Source organism: Syngnathus leptorhynchus, chromosome 6 (genome assembly GCF_054491065.1).
Source record: "Syngnathus leptorhynchus isolate UIUO chromosome 6, UIUO_Slep, whole genome shotgun sequence".
In the NCBI taxonomy this organism is placed as follows: domain Eukaryota; kingdom Metazoa; phylum Chordata; class Actinopteri; order Syngnathiformes; family Syngnathidae; genus Syngnathus; species Syngnathus leptorhynchus.
In genome coordinates this window covers 6,539,629-6,555,836 of record NC_141200.1, presented here as the reverse complement: position 1 = coordinate 6,555,836, position 16,208 = coordinate 6,539,629, and the positions used below count along the sequence as shown (strand labels likewise).

Here is a 16,208-nt window from a genome sequence, read left to right as displayed (position 1 = left end):
TATATGTGGTTTTGGGTGGATAATACTTATTTGTCATTCTGTGGCCCTTATCTTGCTGAGCATGTTCCAGTGAGCCCTATGTTAAGCATGACAGTGTGCACGTACGTGCACGTGTGTGTGTGTGTGCATGTGTTTTGAGAGTATCCGTCACCGGGCTTTAGAGTCAAAGCTCGAGCCTGTCCAGGGAAAAATAAAGCATATTAATGCTACACAGGGGCGTGTGCACACACACAAACACACACACACAACCACACACAATTATCTATCGTATTATCCGTCCATCCATCCGTCCATCCATCCCCACACAAGTCCAGAATAAACCCAAAAACGTCAGAACTATGTCAGAGGTCCACGTGCTCCCCCATCACATTGTAAATGATCCCTCTGTCTCTCGCTCTCACTTTCCTGACCATCTGTAGTTCTCCCTCCAAGCCAGTGGAGGTCAGGCTCATTCCTCTTTCAGGCCGAGAGAAGTCCTAGTCGTGCTTCCACCAGCTTTAAAACCACGTCCTCTCCTACCTTACGTCATACTTGACCTCTTAAAGATTGCAAATGGGAGTGGTCTGAGGCAAGGCAAGGTAAAGGAAGGAGATTGGTGGGGTGTGTGTTGCTGTATTGATTTGTAGATGGCCCGATGGATGGAGCATAAGGGCAAGGGGAGGAGAGATGGAGGGACGCTCCCTGGAGGGAGAGCAGGAGGAAGATGATCAGACAGGAAGCCACTGTGACATGGATGATGCCATCATATGACAGCAGGGGCAAACGCCAGCTACCATTTCCTCATTTGTATGTGTTGCTGCTGCAAGTTTATCATCTTGCCACAAAATAATAAATTGCACCGCATCAGCCCAAAAAGCCAGATGGCCAAATACTGCATATGAAAGCATGTCAATATTATGTAAAGATAAGATTCTGATGAAAATGTTTGTATGGACACTGTTCACTGAAGAGATGTCTTCCAGGCACGACTGGTCCTGTCCATATCGAGGCCTGTCATTGTTTTTCCTAAACTGCTTAGAGCGAGCGTGTGGAAAGCCAGCAGAGCCCCGAGCCCAGGGGAAATATGGCCTTGTCGCATTACCTACGCACACCACTGCCAGACGCACACATGGGAATGCATTCATGGCCTTGCACTTGCAGCTAAGAGCACATGCATGCACACACACACACACACACACACACACACACACACACACACACATGTATGCACACTGAATATGTACAAACACACACAGCAACACACAAGGTCTCTTGTGGAAAGGTAGAAGGGGACGATGTAGGGAGAGAAGAGGAGATGGAGATAAAGAGAAAATGTAATCGGCTTTGTCGTGCACTCTCATTTCTCTTATCTTCTTCATTGCACACTGAATGTCTGTGTGCGCATTTGTGTTGGCTTCTGTTGTCACTTTTGCCAATTGTGTGTGTTCACGCATTGATCATGTCTAAAGTTAGAAAGGGCTCAGAGTGTGCGGAGTACAAGCCGAATGATGACTTTGAGTCACTCAGTGTGTGTGTGTGTGTGTGTGTGTGTGTGTGTGTGTGTGTGTGTGTGTGTGTGTGTGTGTGTGTGTGTGTGTGAATGCTACCCTCATGTATCATGGAGTGTCTGTCAGTTCATAAATGTGTGTCAAATGCGTGTATATATGGGGGTAATTGGAGGCATTCCAAATCTGTGTGTGTTGCCCTTTCTAACAGTAAATGAAAAATCACCTCAGTGGCCTTGTGGTCTTCCTTGAGTTCAATGTATTTATAGTTGAGTTGACATTCTTCCAACAACGTGCTTCGGGACAAGCAGATGGGCTAGCCTGCTTCCTCTCCTCCCTGGCTTGTCTTTGGCCCCATCCGTCCAGGACAGGATGCTGCCTCGGGAGCAGCTTGAAAATAAACGCACCCGCCTGCACTCACTTACACTTCCGTGGCTGCCTTGGTGACTTGTCCACATGTCTCCCTGTAACTTGTCCATCTCTTCGGCTAAGTGGTAAATGACACACGCTCGTTTGTCCAAAACATGGGTTTCGCCCTCAATTGAGTCACGAGCAGTCCTGATTTTCTCCTCCTCTGGCTCAGTCTGCATGACCTTCTGTTTGGAGTCTTTTTCTCCCATGGGGACTTCCCCTCCCCTCTGCCCCAGACAGTAAGTACTGGTTTGGACCAGTAAACACACCAAAAATACACTCACAGCACGAAAGGGCGCGTACCCAAAATCGCAACACGAGAGGCAAAGACACGCACCCCCCCCACCAAAACAAACACACACCTCCGCAGCAAAGGTGCGAGCGCCTTGCTGGAAGCCATTACACAAAGGAGGAAGTGACCTCACTTCCAGCACAGACAGCAAATCACACCGGAACATCACATGCCGAATTTTAGTCACACCAAGATCATCAACGGATCTTCGGCTCATGTTCTACCTTCTTGCACATTTACCCGCACGGACGTGGATCATAGAGCACGTACTGTGATTTTACAGCCAACAGCAACACCAAAGATTGTCACAACCCACACTCAGACCCAAACACATCAAGCGAACACACACTATTGTGGTTCAGCCGCAAACACATCTTTTATTATTCAGTTAGAGGGAGACGGGCGAGGCTCTTTGATTGGACGCACATATTATCCTCAGATATAATTCAAACGCCGATGATAATACATTAAAAATAGGTGGACATCAAGTATAGCTAGAGACGAGCAAGAACATAACAGATATTATCCGTACAAACAACCAGTGCAATTTAAAAAATAAAAGAATGGCTCAAATGAATGTGTCAGCCATTTAGAATACAAAACACGTAGTGCCAAATGAATAACTCTCTGAGCATTGTTACGATTCCAAAGGCTAAATATTTCATAGTCTCATTAGATTGTGTCCATGTACCTCTGAGCTTTGGCCTGTGAGTATAAAACCAGTAAATGTTCTTTCATTGCATCTAAAAGCATGTGTGCATGTAAAACTATAATATTCAAAAGTGCAGGAGCGCAGCATAGGTGGAGAGAAACAACCCACATACAAATCTAACGACCCCCCCATCCATTCACTTATTTATCTGACCAGCGATCCACCCATCTAGCTCTGATGCAATATTAACTAGCGCTAAAGGAGAACAACAGATCCCAGGGAATCAAAGAGAGCCATGACTGGGGAGTTTTAGTGATGGATGGATGGATGGATCAAGGGAAACTTTCAGGGCATGCGGCTGCACAACAGCACCCCTTAGAGGCCCCGGAAAAACAACATGATCTAGAAGTGAATGAAGGAAAAGGGGGAAGAAAAATGGACAGACAGAAAGCTAAATGAGATCTAGAAGGACCTCGCTGATCAGGCCAACAGCATTTCTTATTTACACAGCCTCCCTCCGTCCCACACACAAACACCCATGCACAAAGACACACAGCAAAACATTTCTTATTTACCAGCTTACGTCTGCACTATTTATGTGGCACCAGGGAGTGGCACAGAGGAGAGGAAGAGAGGAGAGGGGCTAAAATATGCATAGGGGCTGCTTCTTCTGGGACGCACGAGGGGAGTCGGAGGCAGGGAGGCGGGAAGACAAAAAAAAAAAAAACGTGAGACAGGGAGAAAGACCGGAAGAGTGGAAATATATGATAAAACATGGACGGCCAGGGCTGGCATAATGACACTACCTGACCGGACTGTGTATGTGGAAGGAGGGACAGAGTTGCAAGAAGGCAAAAATGAAGGGGTGAGGAAGGAATCAGTCTGAAGGGAGAGGGAATGATGCAGCGATGTGTCCATGCTGCAATGACCCCTGGGTGTGTGCGTGTGCGTATGTGTGTGTGTGTGTGTGTGTGTACGAGATAGAGGACGAGAGTGAACATCATATAAACCCTCTGAGGGCTTGAAAGAGGCCAAAGCCTTTTGGAGCTAGCCAAGCAGCCGTCTTCATCCATCCGCACCTCATTAAAACACACACACACAAATAACCCCATTTTACTCACACACACACGCATGCACGCACAGACACGATAAATGCTAGCAGTGGCATTAACCTCCTTGGTAGGAGCTCTCCATCTCCGCCAGTCGGCCTTTCGGTCCAGCCCACTTAGAGAGCCCTCCTGTGGGACAATGGAGCTGTGGCACGGCAGACTGAGGCTGCAGGTTATCACAAATGCACACACCCGCACACGCACACACTCGCACACGTGTGGAATGGCCACTAAACCGTTAATAAGGTGGATAAAGCCTCAAGTGCAACAGCCAAAGGGGAAGAAATACAGTGAGTTGAGTGTCCCTCAAAAAAAAAAGGAAAGAATCTTTCATGACCTTACACAACCTTTTTGACTTCCATATAAACTGGCATGGAGGATAAGTAGTTGATCGGGTAGAACTAATTATTGATTGATTTGCTCATTGCAACTTTTGGAGACTCTCCACCACTAAAAATAATATTTGAAAAACAGCAATGGTTATTTTTTCTAAATGGACACATGCCAAGTTTTTCAAATGAGGACGTTAAAAACAATGATAATTTTTTTTTCAGATTTTTATAATAATTTAAACATTATTTTTTTGTATTTGTATTTGTGGAATTAATACTAAACGATTAACCATCAGTTTAATCCAATAATTATGTGTAACCTTTTTTTTCCTTATGATTTTAGAATAACTCAGTTATTGAAATACATTTTCATAGGTGAGGAGTCACCCGGGGCATATGCGTAAGTGAGAGGAATGCCAGCATGCGGACCGTAAGTTGTGTCTGTGTGGACATTAACCGTCAGGGCCCAATAGGTACCCCGCTGTCAAATTGACTGGCCGGCCATATGCCCACCAACATCAGTCCTACATCACTGCCACAACATGTGTGTCCGTTTTTTGGCTGCAGAGTAAATCTGTAGATTATTTATGTAAATGTAAATCAGCTACCATATGACATTGTCAAGTTTTCATTTGTTGCTAATGGACCAAACATCCGGTAGCTGGTAATGCTCCTGAGATGGCATGAACTTAAGAGATGACTGCTGTTCTTCAAGGGGGCTTTCAAATATCAATTAGGAAAAGTGCACAATGCTAGATGCTAATTATGCCGTCACATTAAATAGCAAGTGAGGTTTGTTAGTCATACAATCCATTGGCAGCTATGATTGTGTCACAGAATACATAAAAAAAAAAAAAAGTATTTGCAGTGGGACCTTTAAATTTTGTTTGGTTGATTCTGCATCAATTATTAACACTGTCATCTGTGCGCTGCAAAAAATGCTCATATTTACAATATCATAGTTTGCAAATAAAACGTTGGCATAAATTCTGTATAAAAAAAAAAAAAAGTGTATATAGTTTGTAGTGCTTTAGTCATCGCATAAGTTGAAGAAGGTCAACACTTTGGGCTCACTGGTCTGGTGGGAGATGACTCCAGTGGATAATGACGCGATGAAATGCAAGATTGGCGATTAACCTCATAACTGACCAGTCCACAGCTGGCTTATGACGTCCACTCGGGTGACTGATCTCATCGAGCCATTTGAACACATGCATGCATACGCGCACGGGAAGAAGCCAACCTACCTGCAGTTCAGTCTGAAAGAAGAACTTCTGAGGACACTGCGAACAGTCGTATATTTTGTCCTCTTGACCATGGACTGCAAAGATGTGCTGCTGCAGCTTGTTGGCCTGTACAAACACTGGCGGGAGAAACAAACACAGAAGTCTCAACCTTTATGTAAAAATGTTTTTTCAACTGGCTTCAACTTTGCAAAAGTGCTTCATTGAGTGAACCTCTAGTCTAACTAAAGAGCGTCTGATTTATTTACCGATAAACCTTACTGTAAAAAGTTTGTGAATTTTGTGCACGTAACCAATAATAAACAGTGACGTAGCTGTACAAATAATCACAGGTTAAAAGAAAATGCCAAAAAATGGGAGAACAGCACGTTGGATGAAGCAAGGGAAATAAGCAGAGAAAACAAGAAGAGCTATCCTCAGCAGACCTTGTGGTATTTATCAATAAATTATCTCTCCTTCTTTAACTTTTGCTCCACTGTTGTTTCATAGAGTTTTTTTTTTCCCTTTCTTTTGCTTCTCTTTTGTTTCAGTAAACTTCTGATTTTCACTGAGTGTGTATGTGTTGAATTATTAAGACTCCCCATAGGAGCGCTGGGCATTTTACTAATTCATAGGCCACCGAGGAATAGAGTTAAAGTTTAAAGCACTGCTGTGCACCTAGGGAACGAGCACACAACACAAAACTCGACTCAACAACTGGAGAAGGCCAACAGAGAGATGAAGTGACATGGGGAGCGTAAGTGCGTGTACGGAGAAGGGCAAAGAAAATGCAGATGGAGAGTCAGAACAAGGGAGGGTCAAAAGCAAATGCAGAAAACAGAGAGATTCGAAAATCAGAACATTGTGCATGATGTTAAAAAAACAAAACATTAAACAGCAAAAAGACATCTACCATATTTGATGTGACATCATTTACCACACTTCAAGAGTTTCCAGATGATGACAGGAACGTAAATAAACAAAATCAAACAACGAACCAAAAATGTAATCAAGCACTTCGAGTTCCCTACAGAATGTCCTTGAAGGTGAAATTGCACTGTTTTTCTCTCACCTGTGAAGCAGACGGGACACTTGAAGGTACCTCCCATGCCTTCGAAACTGTGTTCTATCAGGTGGCAGAGCAGCTTGGCAGGTGAATCAAACATCTGGTTACACAGCTTGCACTCGTGATTGATGCCCTCCTCTGCAAATAGGACACGGATACATATGCACGTTAAGGCTGGATCGAGCAATATAAAAATAAAAAAAACTCAACATACTTTACATTGAATAATACAGTGTTCATGCCAGATGTTTAGAGCAGAGTACAAAAGACAGCAACACCATGAGGTAAGCGAGACAAGTACAAAAACACAGTCGCTCACCGCTTGAAAACTTTGCAAGTGGGTTAAAAGTTGATCGAGAATGACCAGAGCATTCATTTCAAATCAAAGTCCCTAAAGATGTTCCATCAAGCTGATTACAGAGTGGATGCTAAACTAAATAAATCCAAAGTTTATCCGTAGCAGCATTTTTGACTCCGGGGGTACATTTGTTTTGGGATACATCAGTCACATCCATCTTCTTGTCATCCCTGCCGCACGTTGGGCTTTTATTTCCCATCCCCTGTCGTACGCTTAACAGCCGACGGTCCCAATGCTACGCATGCCCCAACTGGTAATTGCCTGTCCTCCCCACTGGGGCCGTGAGTGATCTATCGCTATCCTGTAGCCACCCTTCCATCTCTCGGTCCTCGTTATCCGACGGCCCCCACTGTCCTGTGTATCCCCCACTTAGCTCGTCGCTCACTTTATTTATGGTCATCCCGGTCCCTCGGTTGCAGATTAATTTGGACGGCCCAATGCCCATTTACTCGTCCCATTAAATTTTGGGACAAAACCACCACAATTTAATGGTATAAACGTATAACATTCAAGTTTTTATTTGAATTTTTACGAGTGCACATCTGCATGATTTGGTGCGTCACGGTTTTTCATAACTTGCAGTACGTTATTGCAATTCACAATTGCGCCGCATGCCTGGATATAAATGTATTTAAAAAAAAGAGCCAGGCTGTTTCTTTTTACAAGGCCATGTGGCCATCTGCTGCCTGCATCTGCACTTTTTTTTTTTTGGTTTCCTGCTTAAAGAACTCTACTTGGGTCACCATAGAAAAAGTTAACGACTTGTGTCTCAGTGTACTCGTTCCTCAATGCTCTCAGCACCTCTAAGTGATTAATATTACATTTTTCGGACTATAAGGCATACTTAAAATGTCTAAAAACTGTTCGTATGCCATATAATCAAGCGTGCCTCATGTATGACTGTCGAACTGAAGTTTTAAAAAAAAAAAAAGGACTGTTCTGGTTTGTTTAATTAAATGTGCCTTTACGGAGATTTCTCATTTCCAAATTCACAGGGCTGTTTATTGTGACTGCACCTTATAATCCGGTGCACTTTATAGTCCGATAAATACGGCAATAAAAATTTTAAAAATCAAGAGAAAACATGGAACACAAAAATGTGCATTATTACACCAAATTCTGTAAGACATATAAACATTATATAACTACTTGTAAAATATTATTCAATACATGTATTCCTGTGATAAGTGACACAAATAAATAAAAAAAGCATTTGTCAGTCAGCACAACAAGCTGCAGTGGACTGTGAGGCTAATAACATCCTTACATCCTTAGTATGACACCCATACTGACAAGTACACACACACACGCACACGCTCACACATATGACCAGCTTTCCTTGCCTCAAAGGCCGACAAGGGTGCCCTAATCCTGCTTCAATAGTTGCCTGCATGTGTGTGTATGTCTGGTGCCACAGAGGCTTACGAAGATGGTATGCTTCACGACTGGCGCTCCCCAAACATCACCCATACACGCAAACTTCAAAGACCGCCAGGTTATTTGGGGCGCCAGAGTGTCCGAGGCCCGGCGAGACTGATACGAGTTCATTATCATTGACGAGGACATTGAAGCGGTGAGGGGGGAGAGTCACACGGTGGGCGGCAAACAATGACAGACGGCGTTGTAGTTTAATCAATAGTCATGTTTCACACTGCAATTATGATAGTCTTTAAGAATACGGCCATTTCTTTAAGGGAAGCAATTGGATTTTCTAATACTTAATTGGTCTGTCCGGAACAAGGGCCTCCAACTACTACCAACGCGGTTGAAAGAGTTGTCTTTTGTGACAAACACATTGTTTTGATCAGCATGTGTGGGGACGGCACGCTCGAGATGCCATCTCCCCCTGAGACCGAGTCTGTGCACCAACGTTTGTGTGTGTGACCCACAGTGAGATGACAAAGTCGCAGAGCATCCCGTCGTTACACTTTGTCTCACGGCGTGCATTTGACGCACACAAGCACAGGAGGCCCATGCTGAGGCAGAGAACGTAGGGGAAAGAAAGAGGGATGAAAGAGACAGAAAAGAGACAACCCGGGTGAAGGTTAATACTGGGATTCTGTGACAATGTATTTTAGGTAGATCTAAAAGAAGACATTTCTGTCTTTTTCCACATATATAAGGAAAAATATTCACTGACGTTTGTTCAAGGAGTGATAACAATTCTTATGATATTACTGTCTTGGCTTGATTGGTTGCCATGACAACGCCAATGACAAGCAGGGGACGAGGAAGACATTTATGCTTCATTTTCTCATTGGGGGTACAATATTGATCCAAACATTTTTTTTTATTCATTATCTGGAAAGAAAAAAATGTTGTTTTTTAGGAAGTTCAGGTTAAAATTCAAGATAATGAAAAGTGGTGTTTGGTGTTATCTAGAAAACAAACAAAAAAATTGCCAAGCTTAAGTCTCCTTCTCAAAACAGATATCTTTGTATTACCAAGATTGAGCTGTAAGAGGCAGCATGGTGCCACAGGGCATCGAGACCGTGGGAAGATACAAAGACGAATAGTAATTGTAGTGGCAGAGCAAAAGAGGAAGCTAGCACAACTATTCTTGCTTGCTGTCACTTATTTGGTGAAAACGTCTTACATGTACTTGTCACTTTCACAGCGGCGAATAACAACACATATTGAATATGTTTATCATTTACAGTTGTCACAGCTATTTTGTGAGTGAGAAAGGGGGGGGGGCAGACATTCTTAACAAATCCCACAACTCAGGATAATTGCTCAGGATAGTTTTTCATTTTAATATTGCCGTTGCTCATTTTGATTGTCAGGGAAAATGCTCAAATTTGGCCTGATTGTTGGTATCTGTGTAACCCGGGTCAGCTTGAGTCTCTCTCATCTTACCCTCCACTCTCTCTGCTAATTGACCAGAGGAGTGGGACCAGGTGGCATCATGCATGCACACACACACACACACACACACACACACACACACACACACACACACACACACACACACACACACACACACACACACACACACACACAAATACATGCACACTGAGTGAAACATGCAGCAGAGCATAAATGAGCTTGGCGGTCCCTAAGGTGGCTGCCTACCCCCTATTACATACCACACTCCTGCATGCACACACACACGCACAGACACACAGACACAAACGTCCTATCTTACTATAGACTGTGAAGCTCCACAGGGTATTCAGGCACCCACTAACCCTCAAACCCCACGCCCCTTTTTCCTCTATTACAACCTCAGCAATGGCTGCAGGGGGTCCCTGGGGTACCAACCCTCCATTACTGCCCCTTCTTGCACTTGTCGAGCCCCTCCTTCCTAAAACTATTTGAAACAGTGTGTGTGTGTGTGTGTGGGGAAGAGATGTAGGCATGCGTGAGTGTGTGTTTGGTCTCTCGCGGCGCAGAGGCCGTCAAGGATGCCAGGCGATAGATGGTGAGGACAGCAAGGGGGACGGCAGCCAAAAGCGAGGCGCAGAGGGAAAAAGACGGATGCAGACGGGATGGAGGGAGAGAGACGGCGGGATGGAAGACATGAAGGGTAGAGGGGGGTACCTGAGATGGTGGGAGATAAAGTGCAGCCAGGAGGAGAGCAGTGGATGGAAGGTGGAGGAATAGCCAACTCTCCAGGGGCTTTTGCTCAAGGTGTGTTTCCATAGTAACCAAGTGGAGGGGGTTGGGGAGGTTCAGGGGGTGAGATTGACCCATTGGTAGTATGGGGGCTGGACAATACACACACACAAAACCTGCTGCAGTGCTGGAGGGGTCCCAAGTGTACCCCCACCTTACTCACCCTCTCCGTCTCTCCAGCTCCCACACACACAAACGGAGACAAAGAATGCTGCAGTGTGGAGGTCCCTCGGGTATCCTCCACCCACACACACTTTCTCCCTTTCTCATTTTCTATCCCTCCTCTAATTCTATCACTCGCTCCGTGAGGTAAATGTCAATATTTTCATCATCTGAATACTCCTTATCTCTCTGTGTGGATTTTTCTTACTTTAGACTGAATGACAATGAGTGATTGTCCAACCTTTGAAAGCAGGGTTTGACATTGCGATAGGTTCATTTTATAGCCCATCGCACAGCCAGCTCCCCGAACTAAAATTGCAAACGCAGTTCCAACGCAGAGATTTGTGTTTGTACTTTAAAGGAGAGCGTGATTATATTCTGCTAACTTCATGGTGTGTTTGTTTTCGGAATCCCTCTTGGGCTCCAGGCCCACGCTGCAGCCGTAGAAAGACAGCATGGAAACCAAGACGACAAACAACTCAACAATTCATTTGCTGTTGACGTATACGGCAAGTGAAGCTCGCATGATACGGTTATTAAGATGCCTCCAGTTAAAATGATTCTAGAAATGGCCAGATTGTTCAGTTGCGAGCAGTGGGGATTTGTGTTCGGCATGCAAAAAGGTCTTTCTGAGCCGGCAGCTATCGAGCTTTTAGTTAAAGTAGAAGTCTTGTGGATCCGTACAATTGTAGCCTATTTTAAGCTGCACAACACTACAGTAATGACATTTAGCTGTACATAAAATATCAATACATTGGCGCCTTGGGATACCAGTGACACAACTAAAGACTTTTTTGAGACCGAAGCCATCCTTTTGGCATTTTTTTTTTCTTTTTTTGCTTTTTATTTTATCAACAAATAACATCAGTCTCACGGCTATTGAACACAAACAGTGGTGTAACACATGTAGAGCATAAAAGTAATTTTACGACAGTTTACTGAGGAGTTATGATTGGCTCCATATGTCATATGCCGTGAAGGTAATCAAGACTGGGATTGTGCCATTTTTTGGCTTAATTGGCAGCTCCAATGAGTGACTTGAAGGTTTATTGTACCATTTGATGGAACATAATCAACTAGGGTCCAATATTAATAATAAAAAATAATAATAAAAAAATGAGTCACACAGCAAAACATAAACATACTATTGGCAAGCCAGACTGGCATATGGCGATGGCCGGTTAGCAAGCACACATTGGCATGCGGTGCACAAGTGCATGAGTGTCTTGGAAGGAGAGTCAGTATGTGTGTGTGTGTGTGTGTGTGTGTGTGTGTGTGTGTGTGTGTGTTTAGGATGGGTTTTCCCTCTCAGATTACATAACAGTAGAAGTGTGCTGTGAAATCCAGCAGCCTCAAAAACAGAACACACACACGCACACGCAGGTCTGTGTACAAACCCACGAATCACAGAAATAAAGAATTTTGAACATACAGTAGTAGTGATACAAGTGTCGGCACTTTTTTTTTTTGATTGGTGCTGATGTTTGAACAATTTTCCCCTTTAACTTGCCACCTAAAATCTTAGAGTCAAGCACTGCACGTTGAGAGTGAACTCAATTCAATTCACTTTACTACAAGAATTAGTTTGGCAATTTGGGAACAATTCACCAAAAAAGTTGTTTATGGCCATGTACAGTTGAAGTTTACTGTCAAACTAAATATAAAACAAAGAGAATTTCACATTCGGACATTTAAACGCATTACAATATGGTATAGCAAATTCAAGGCATATGTTCTATATGTTTTTAAAACTGAAACTATCAATGAGTGCCATATTTATTTTTACAAACATGTTGCACAATATTTTTGTTTGAGTGGGGGGTGGGATTCGAATAATGGCATTAGGGAAAGATGATTGAACTTTTATCTTAACAATAACTAGTTGGAAAATAAAATTCATAATATCAATATGGACGTATATGAGAACAAAATTAAACTAATATAAAGATTGTTTGATTGTCATTTTCTGAACCTGCATTGTAGTTAACACACTGAAATTAATAATGGCATGACAACACCAGCACAGGATAATTTCACTTCACAATACGGAGGGCACTTGACCGCAATAACAAGCAGGTAATATGAATGTCTTGTATCATGCTATCATAATGAGACTTTAATTAACATTCAACAAGGAGAGCAGCGCACATCATTGCTCCAGCCTTGGAATCATTGCTCAGGATTTTCACGGGAAAATAGGGAATTACCGCTTCCTCCAACAAACACACGCAAACTCTAACACACCGACGCCCGCACACACTCACACACACACTTTAGCTTGTTAGGAGGGATGAGGGTAATGAATGCAGAGTATATTTCTGTTTAGAATCTTAATTGAAAGCTTGAAAGTAGCCTGGAGGGAATAAGCTTAATCAGTGCGAATAAACCATAAACACACATCCACGCACACCCAAAGAAGGAGTCCGCAACTATGGTAGCATTTACAATGTAATAAGCCCTTTTTCTTCTAATAGATTTTCACACCACCTCTTTTGTACAAACACTTGACCTTCCCATCACACATGTTGCATTTGTTCATTTGTTTGTCAATGTTGGGGAAAACACTAGACTTGCATATCATCCATTCATTTCCTATTACTGCTATTCTCACTTGTTGGGAGCATGCAAAATGGATGATCTTTTTTTTTAATTTGAAAAAAAACAAAAAAAACGTTGGCATTCAACAAAAATATTCTGTCGGTTCAGAAGGAATGTTTCTTTCACCGAATGCTGATAAAGTGGGAAATATCCCAAGGGTTCATTTCAGAGAAATATTTCAACACTGACTATATCTTAAAAGGTTATGAAAGATTAGAACAGGCACACAAAGCCCACCCATCAAGGTTAGCGTGCATGTCTGTATCCAGGGCTAATTACCATGGCAACCATAATCAAGGCTCTGATCTATGCAGTTGTCAAGGTGGTAGAGAAAGGGTCAAATCTGAATGTCTTGTCTGTCAATCAGTGTTTTGAAAAATCGTGCAATTCCATGGTCATATAATATGGATGCAAAGCGCGTAGTGGGATGAAAATGATTGACGGAAGGCTAACCAGGGAGATGTGACGGAGTGACTTGTGATTCACTTCTCATTCCTTTGGATGAAGTATATGAGAGAGTTGAGCGGTGGTGTTTACCTGCATTTATATAATCCCCCAGCCTGTGTGTGCTCGTGTGTGTGTTTGTTAATATCATATTTATATTTGCCTGTGTGTGGCTCTTTAATCTGCATTCTCAGGGGGAGTCGAAGGGAGCTAGCCGGCTTATCCGTGCCGCATCTTTGAAATGCCACAAAAACACCTATCAAGATAGACACCCACCAATGACGTGTGAGCGACTTACTCACTGTGTTAAGTATCTCAATTTTATTTATTTTTTTATCAATCCCTATTTATTCCATTTGTACATTCCAACAATAATGCGCTCGCTGACCCTGTACGCTTGCATGATCTAAAAGCCTGAGTACTAAAAGAGGAGTAAGGAGGAGAGAAGCCAAGCCAATAAGAGTGCACAGCGGGATGCTAATAATGCAGCTCCAGCTGTTCCAGTTAACCTGCAAGCTGCCCATCTGGACCCAGAGAGAGGAAGAAAGGTGTAGTGTGTGAGACAGACAGTAGATAACAGATAGGCCGCAAGTGTTTTGCTCCAATTTGACAGCTAATTTAGTCTCAATTAAAAGGATACCAATGGAACTAATGGTGCATCCATCCTCCACAGATGAGACTTTGGACTGCAAACAAAAATGCTAAATTATTCTTTGAAACAGGTTGGAGGGGAAAAAAAAAATCGACAAAGTCATAAATCGACCATGAAAATCAATCGACACAAGGGCACTAATCCATCTGATTATCCGATGAAATAATTGAGGGTAATCGATTTCCAAAAAACATTTGATAATGTCAGCCCGACTTTTAGATACGATGTGGCAAGGTTAATCTCTAATCACTCAATACGTGCAATTATATCCTCTGCTATCACACAGGTCACATGGACATGCATGTGGCCCAGGAAAACACACACACACTAGGAGTGACCTTGCTTCCAGCCTGTCCGCTATGTCCTCGCCCTACACATCCCCCACCAAGCCCTACTGCCTGCGTCCATGAACCCCTCGCAAGCAATGCCAGGCCAGGGCATGCCAAGATGCACCTCGCTGAGGTCCTTCAAAAACAAAAACAAGCAGCCAGACTTTTACAACAAGGTTTTGACAACGCTTTTATCTGCCACTCAGACTAGGAAAGACACTGTGAAGGAGACTAGCAACAGAATATGAGTTATATTGATTCAAAACTTTCGGAAAAAAATCACATACAAGATACAGAGCAAGCCAACTTTGACCCCCCCCCCCCCCCCCCCCTCTAAAGCACAAAAGCATTGCCCGCACATACACACCCACACACAGCAGAGCATGCTAATGAAGACAGTAAATCATGACGAGGTCACGTGTGGAATAGCTTGCCAGATACCTGCAACATGGCTGGAGACCTCCCATAGCACATCACACATATGTGCTTGGGTGCGTGTATTGTATGTGATGCCTGCTGGCTACAAACATGACTCCTGCGAGTGCCACAACAAGGCAAAAAAAAAAATAACACGATAAACTATTCATTAACATTGAGACTACTACTGAATGTGTTTTCAGTGCACATACAAAAAGTTGTGTGGGTCACCCAACATCAGGTGTGGAGAGGCTGCTAGAAAATAAATACATAAATAAATAAACAGGGGGGAGTAAAGTGGATGCTTGTGGCAATGTTAATCCACGAAACAAAGTCATACATTCTCTGAAAAGTCCAAATCAGCTTTGGGAATGACAATTGAAGGCTGTTACCTCAAATCTTGTGTCAAATTCAACCAAGACAAGATTTTGTTTGAATGCTTTAAAAGTGAACATGCATGGAAATGAGTGCGAGTGAAACCGATACAATATAACCAAATTCATGTTAATTTAAATGCATAACGATGCATGCAACACGAGGCAAAAATTGTACTATGTCTACAGAAATACGAATGAAAAAATTCGTCTCGAATCAGCTTGGTTATTGTCCAAATATGTGTACACTTTTCCACACCTGATCACACTCGAGTTATTTCCCAAACACAAAGAAATAATTTTGCTACCATCTCCAAAAGTGGAAACCTGGCCAAAATATTCAAATTGCCAAAACATGCGATTTAAATAAATAAAATTAAAAAAATTGCTTTTTTCTTTTGCTCTCACCCACCAGCACACAAAAACACACACTTTCCCTTTGTCTGCTTCAAATACAAACAAATAAATAAATCAACACACGGCTATTAATTATTCTGAGGGAGGAATCAAATATACATGTGCCTAGAGATTCCTGTGTGTGCGTGCGAGTGCAACTTGTGAAGAGAATTCCCAAAGATGGATGGAAAGGCAGCCCTGCAGAGCAACTGACACACAAGAGCAGAGCAATGAAGAACAGTCAGGTAAACAGTCGCATTTGAGAACAGAAAATGACAAAATGGTCTTGCT

General features: G+C 42.9%; 1 protein-coding gene across 1 annotated transcript in view; it reads right to left on the bottom strand.

Annotated features, from left to right (window-relative positions):
• The window catches only part of znf423 (zinc finger protein 423), an 84,691-nt gene that overhangs the window by 1,474 nt on the left and 67,009 nt on the right, over positions 1–16,208 (bottom strand). The window contains exons 19-20 of the mRNA XM_085915161.1: positions 6,576–6,707; positions 5,528–5,643 (exon numbers count right to left, since the gene is read on the bottom strand). Of these exons, the coding sequence (XP_085771287.1) occupies positions 5,528–5,643; positions 6,576–6,707 (248 nt within the window). The remainder of the gene's footprint in view (positions 1–5,527; positions 5,644–6,575; positions 6,708–16,208) is intronic.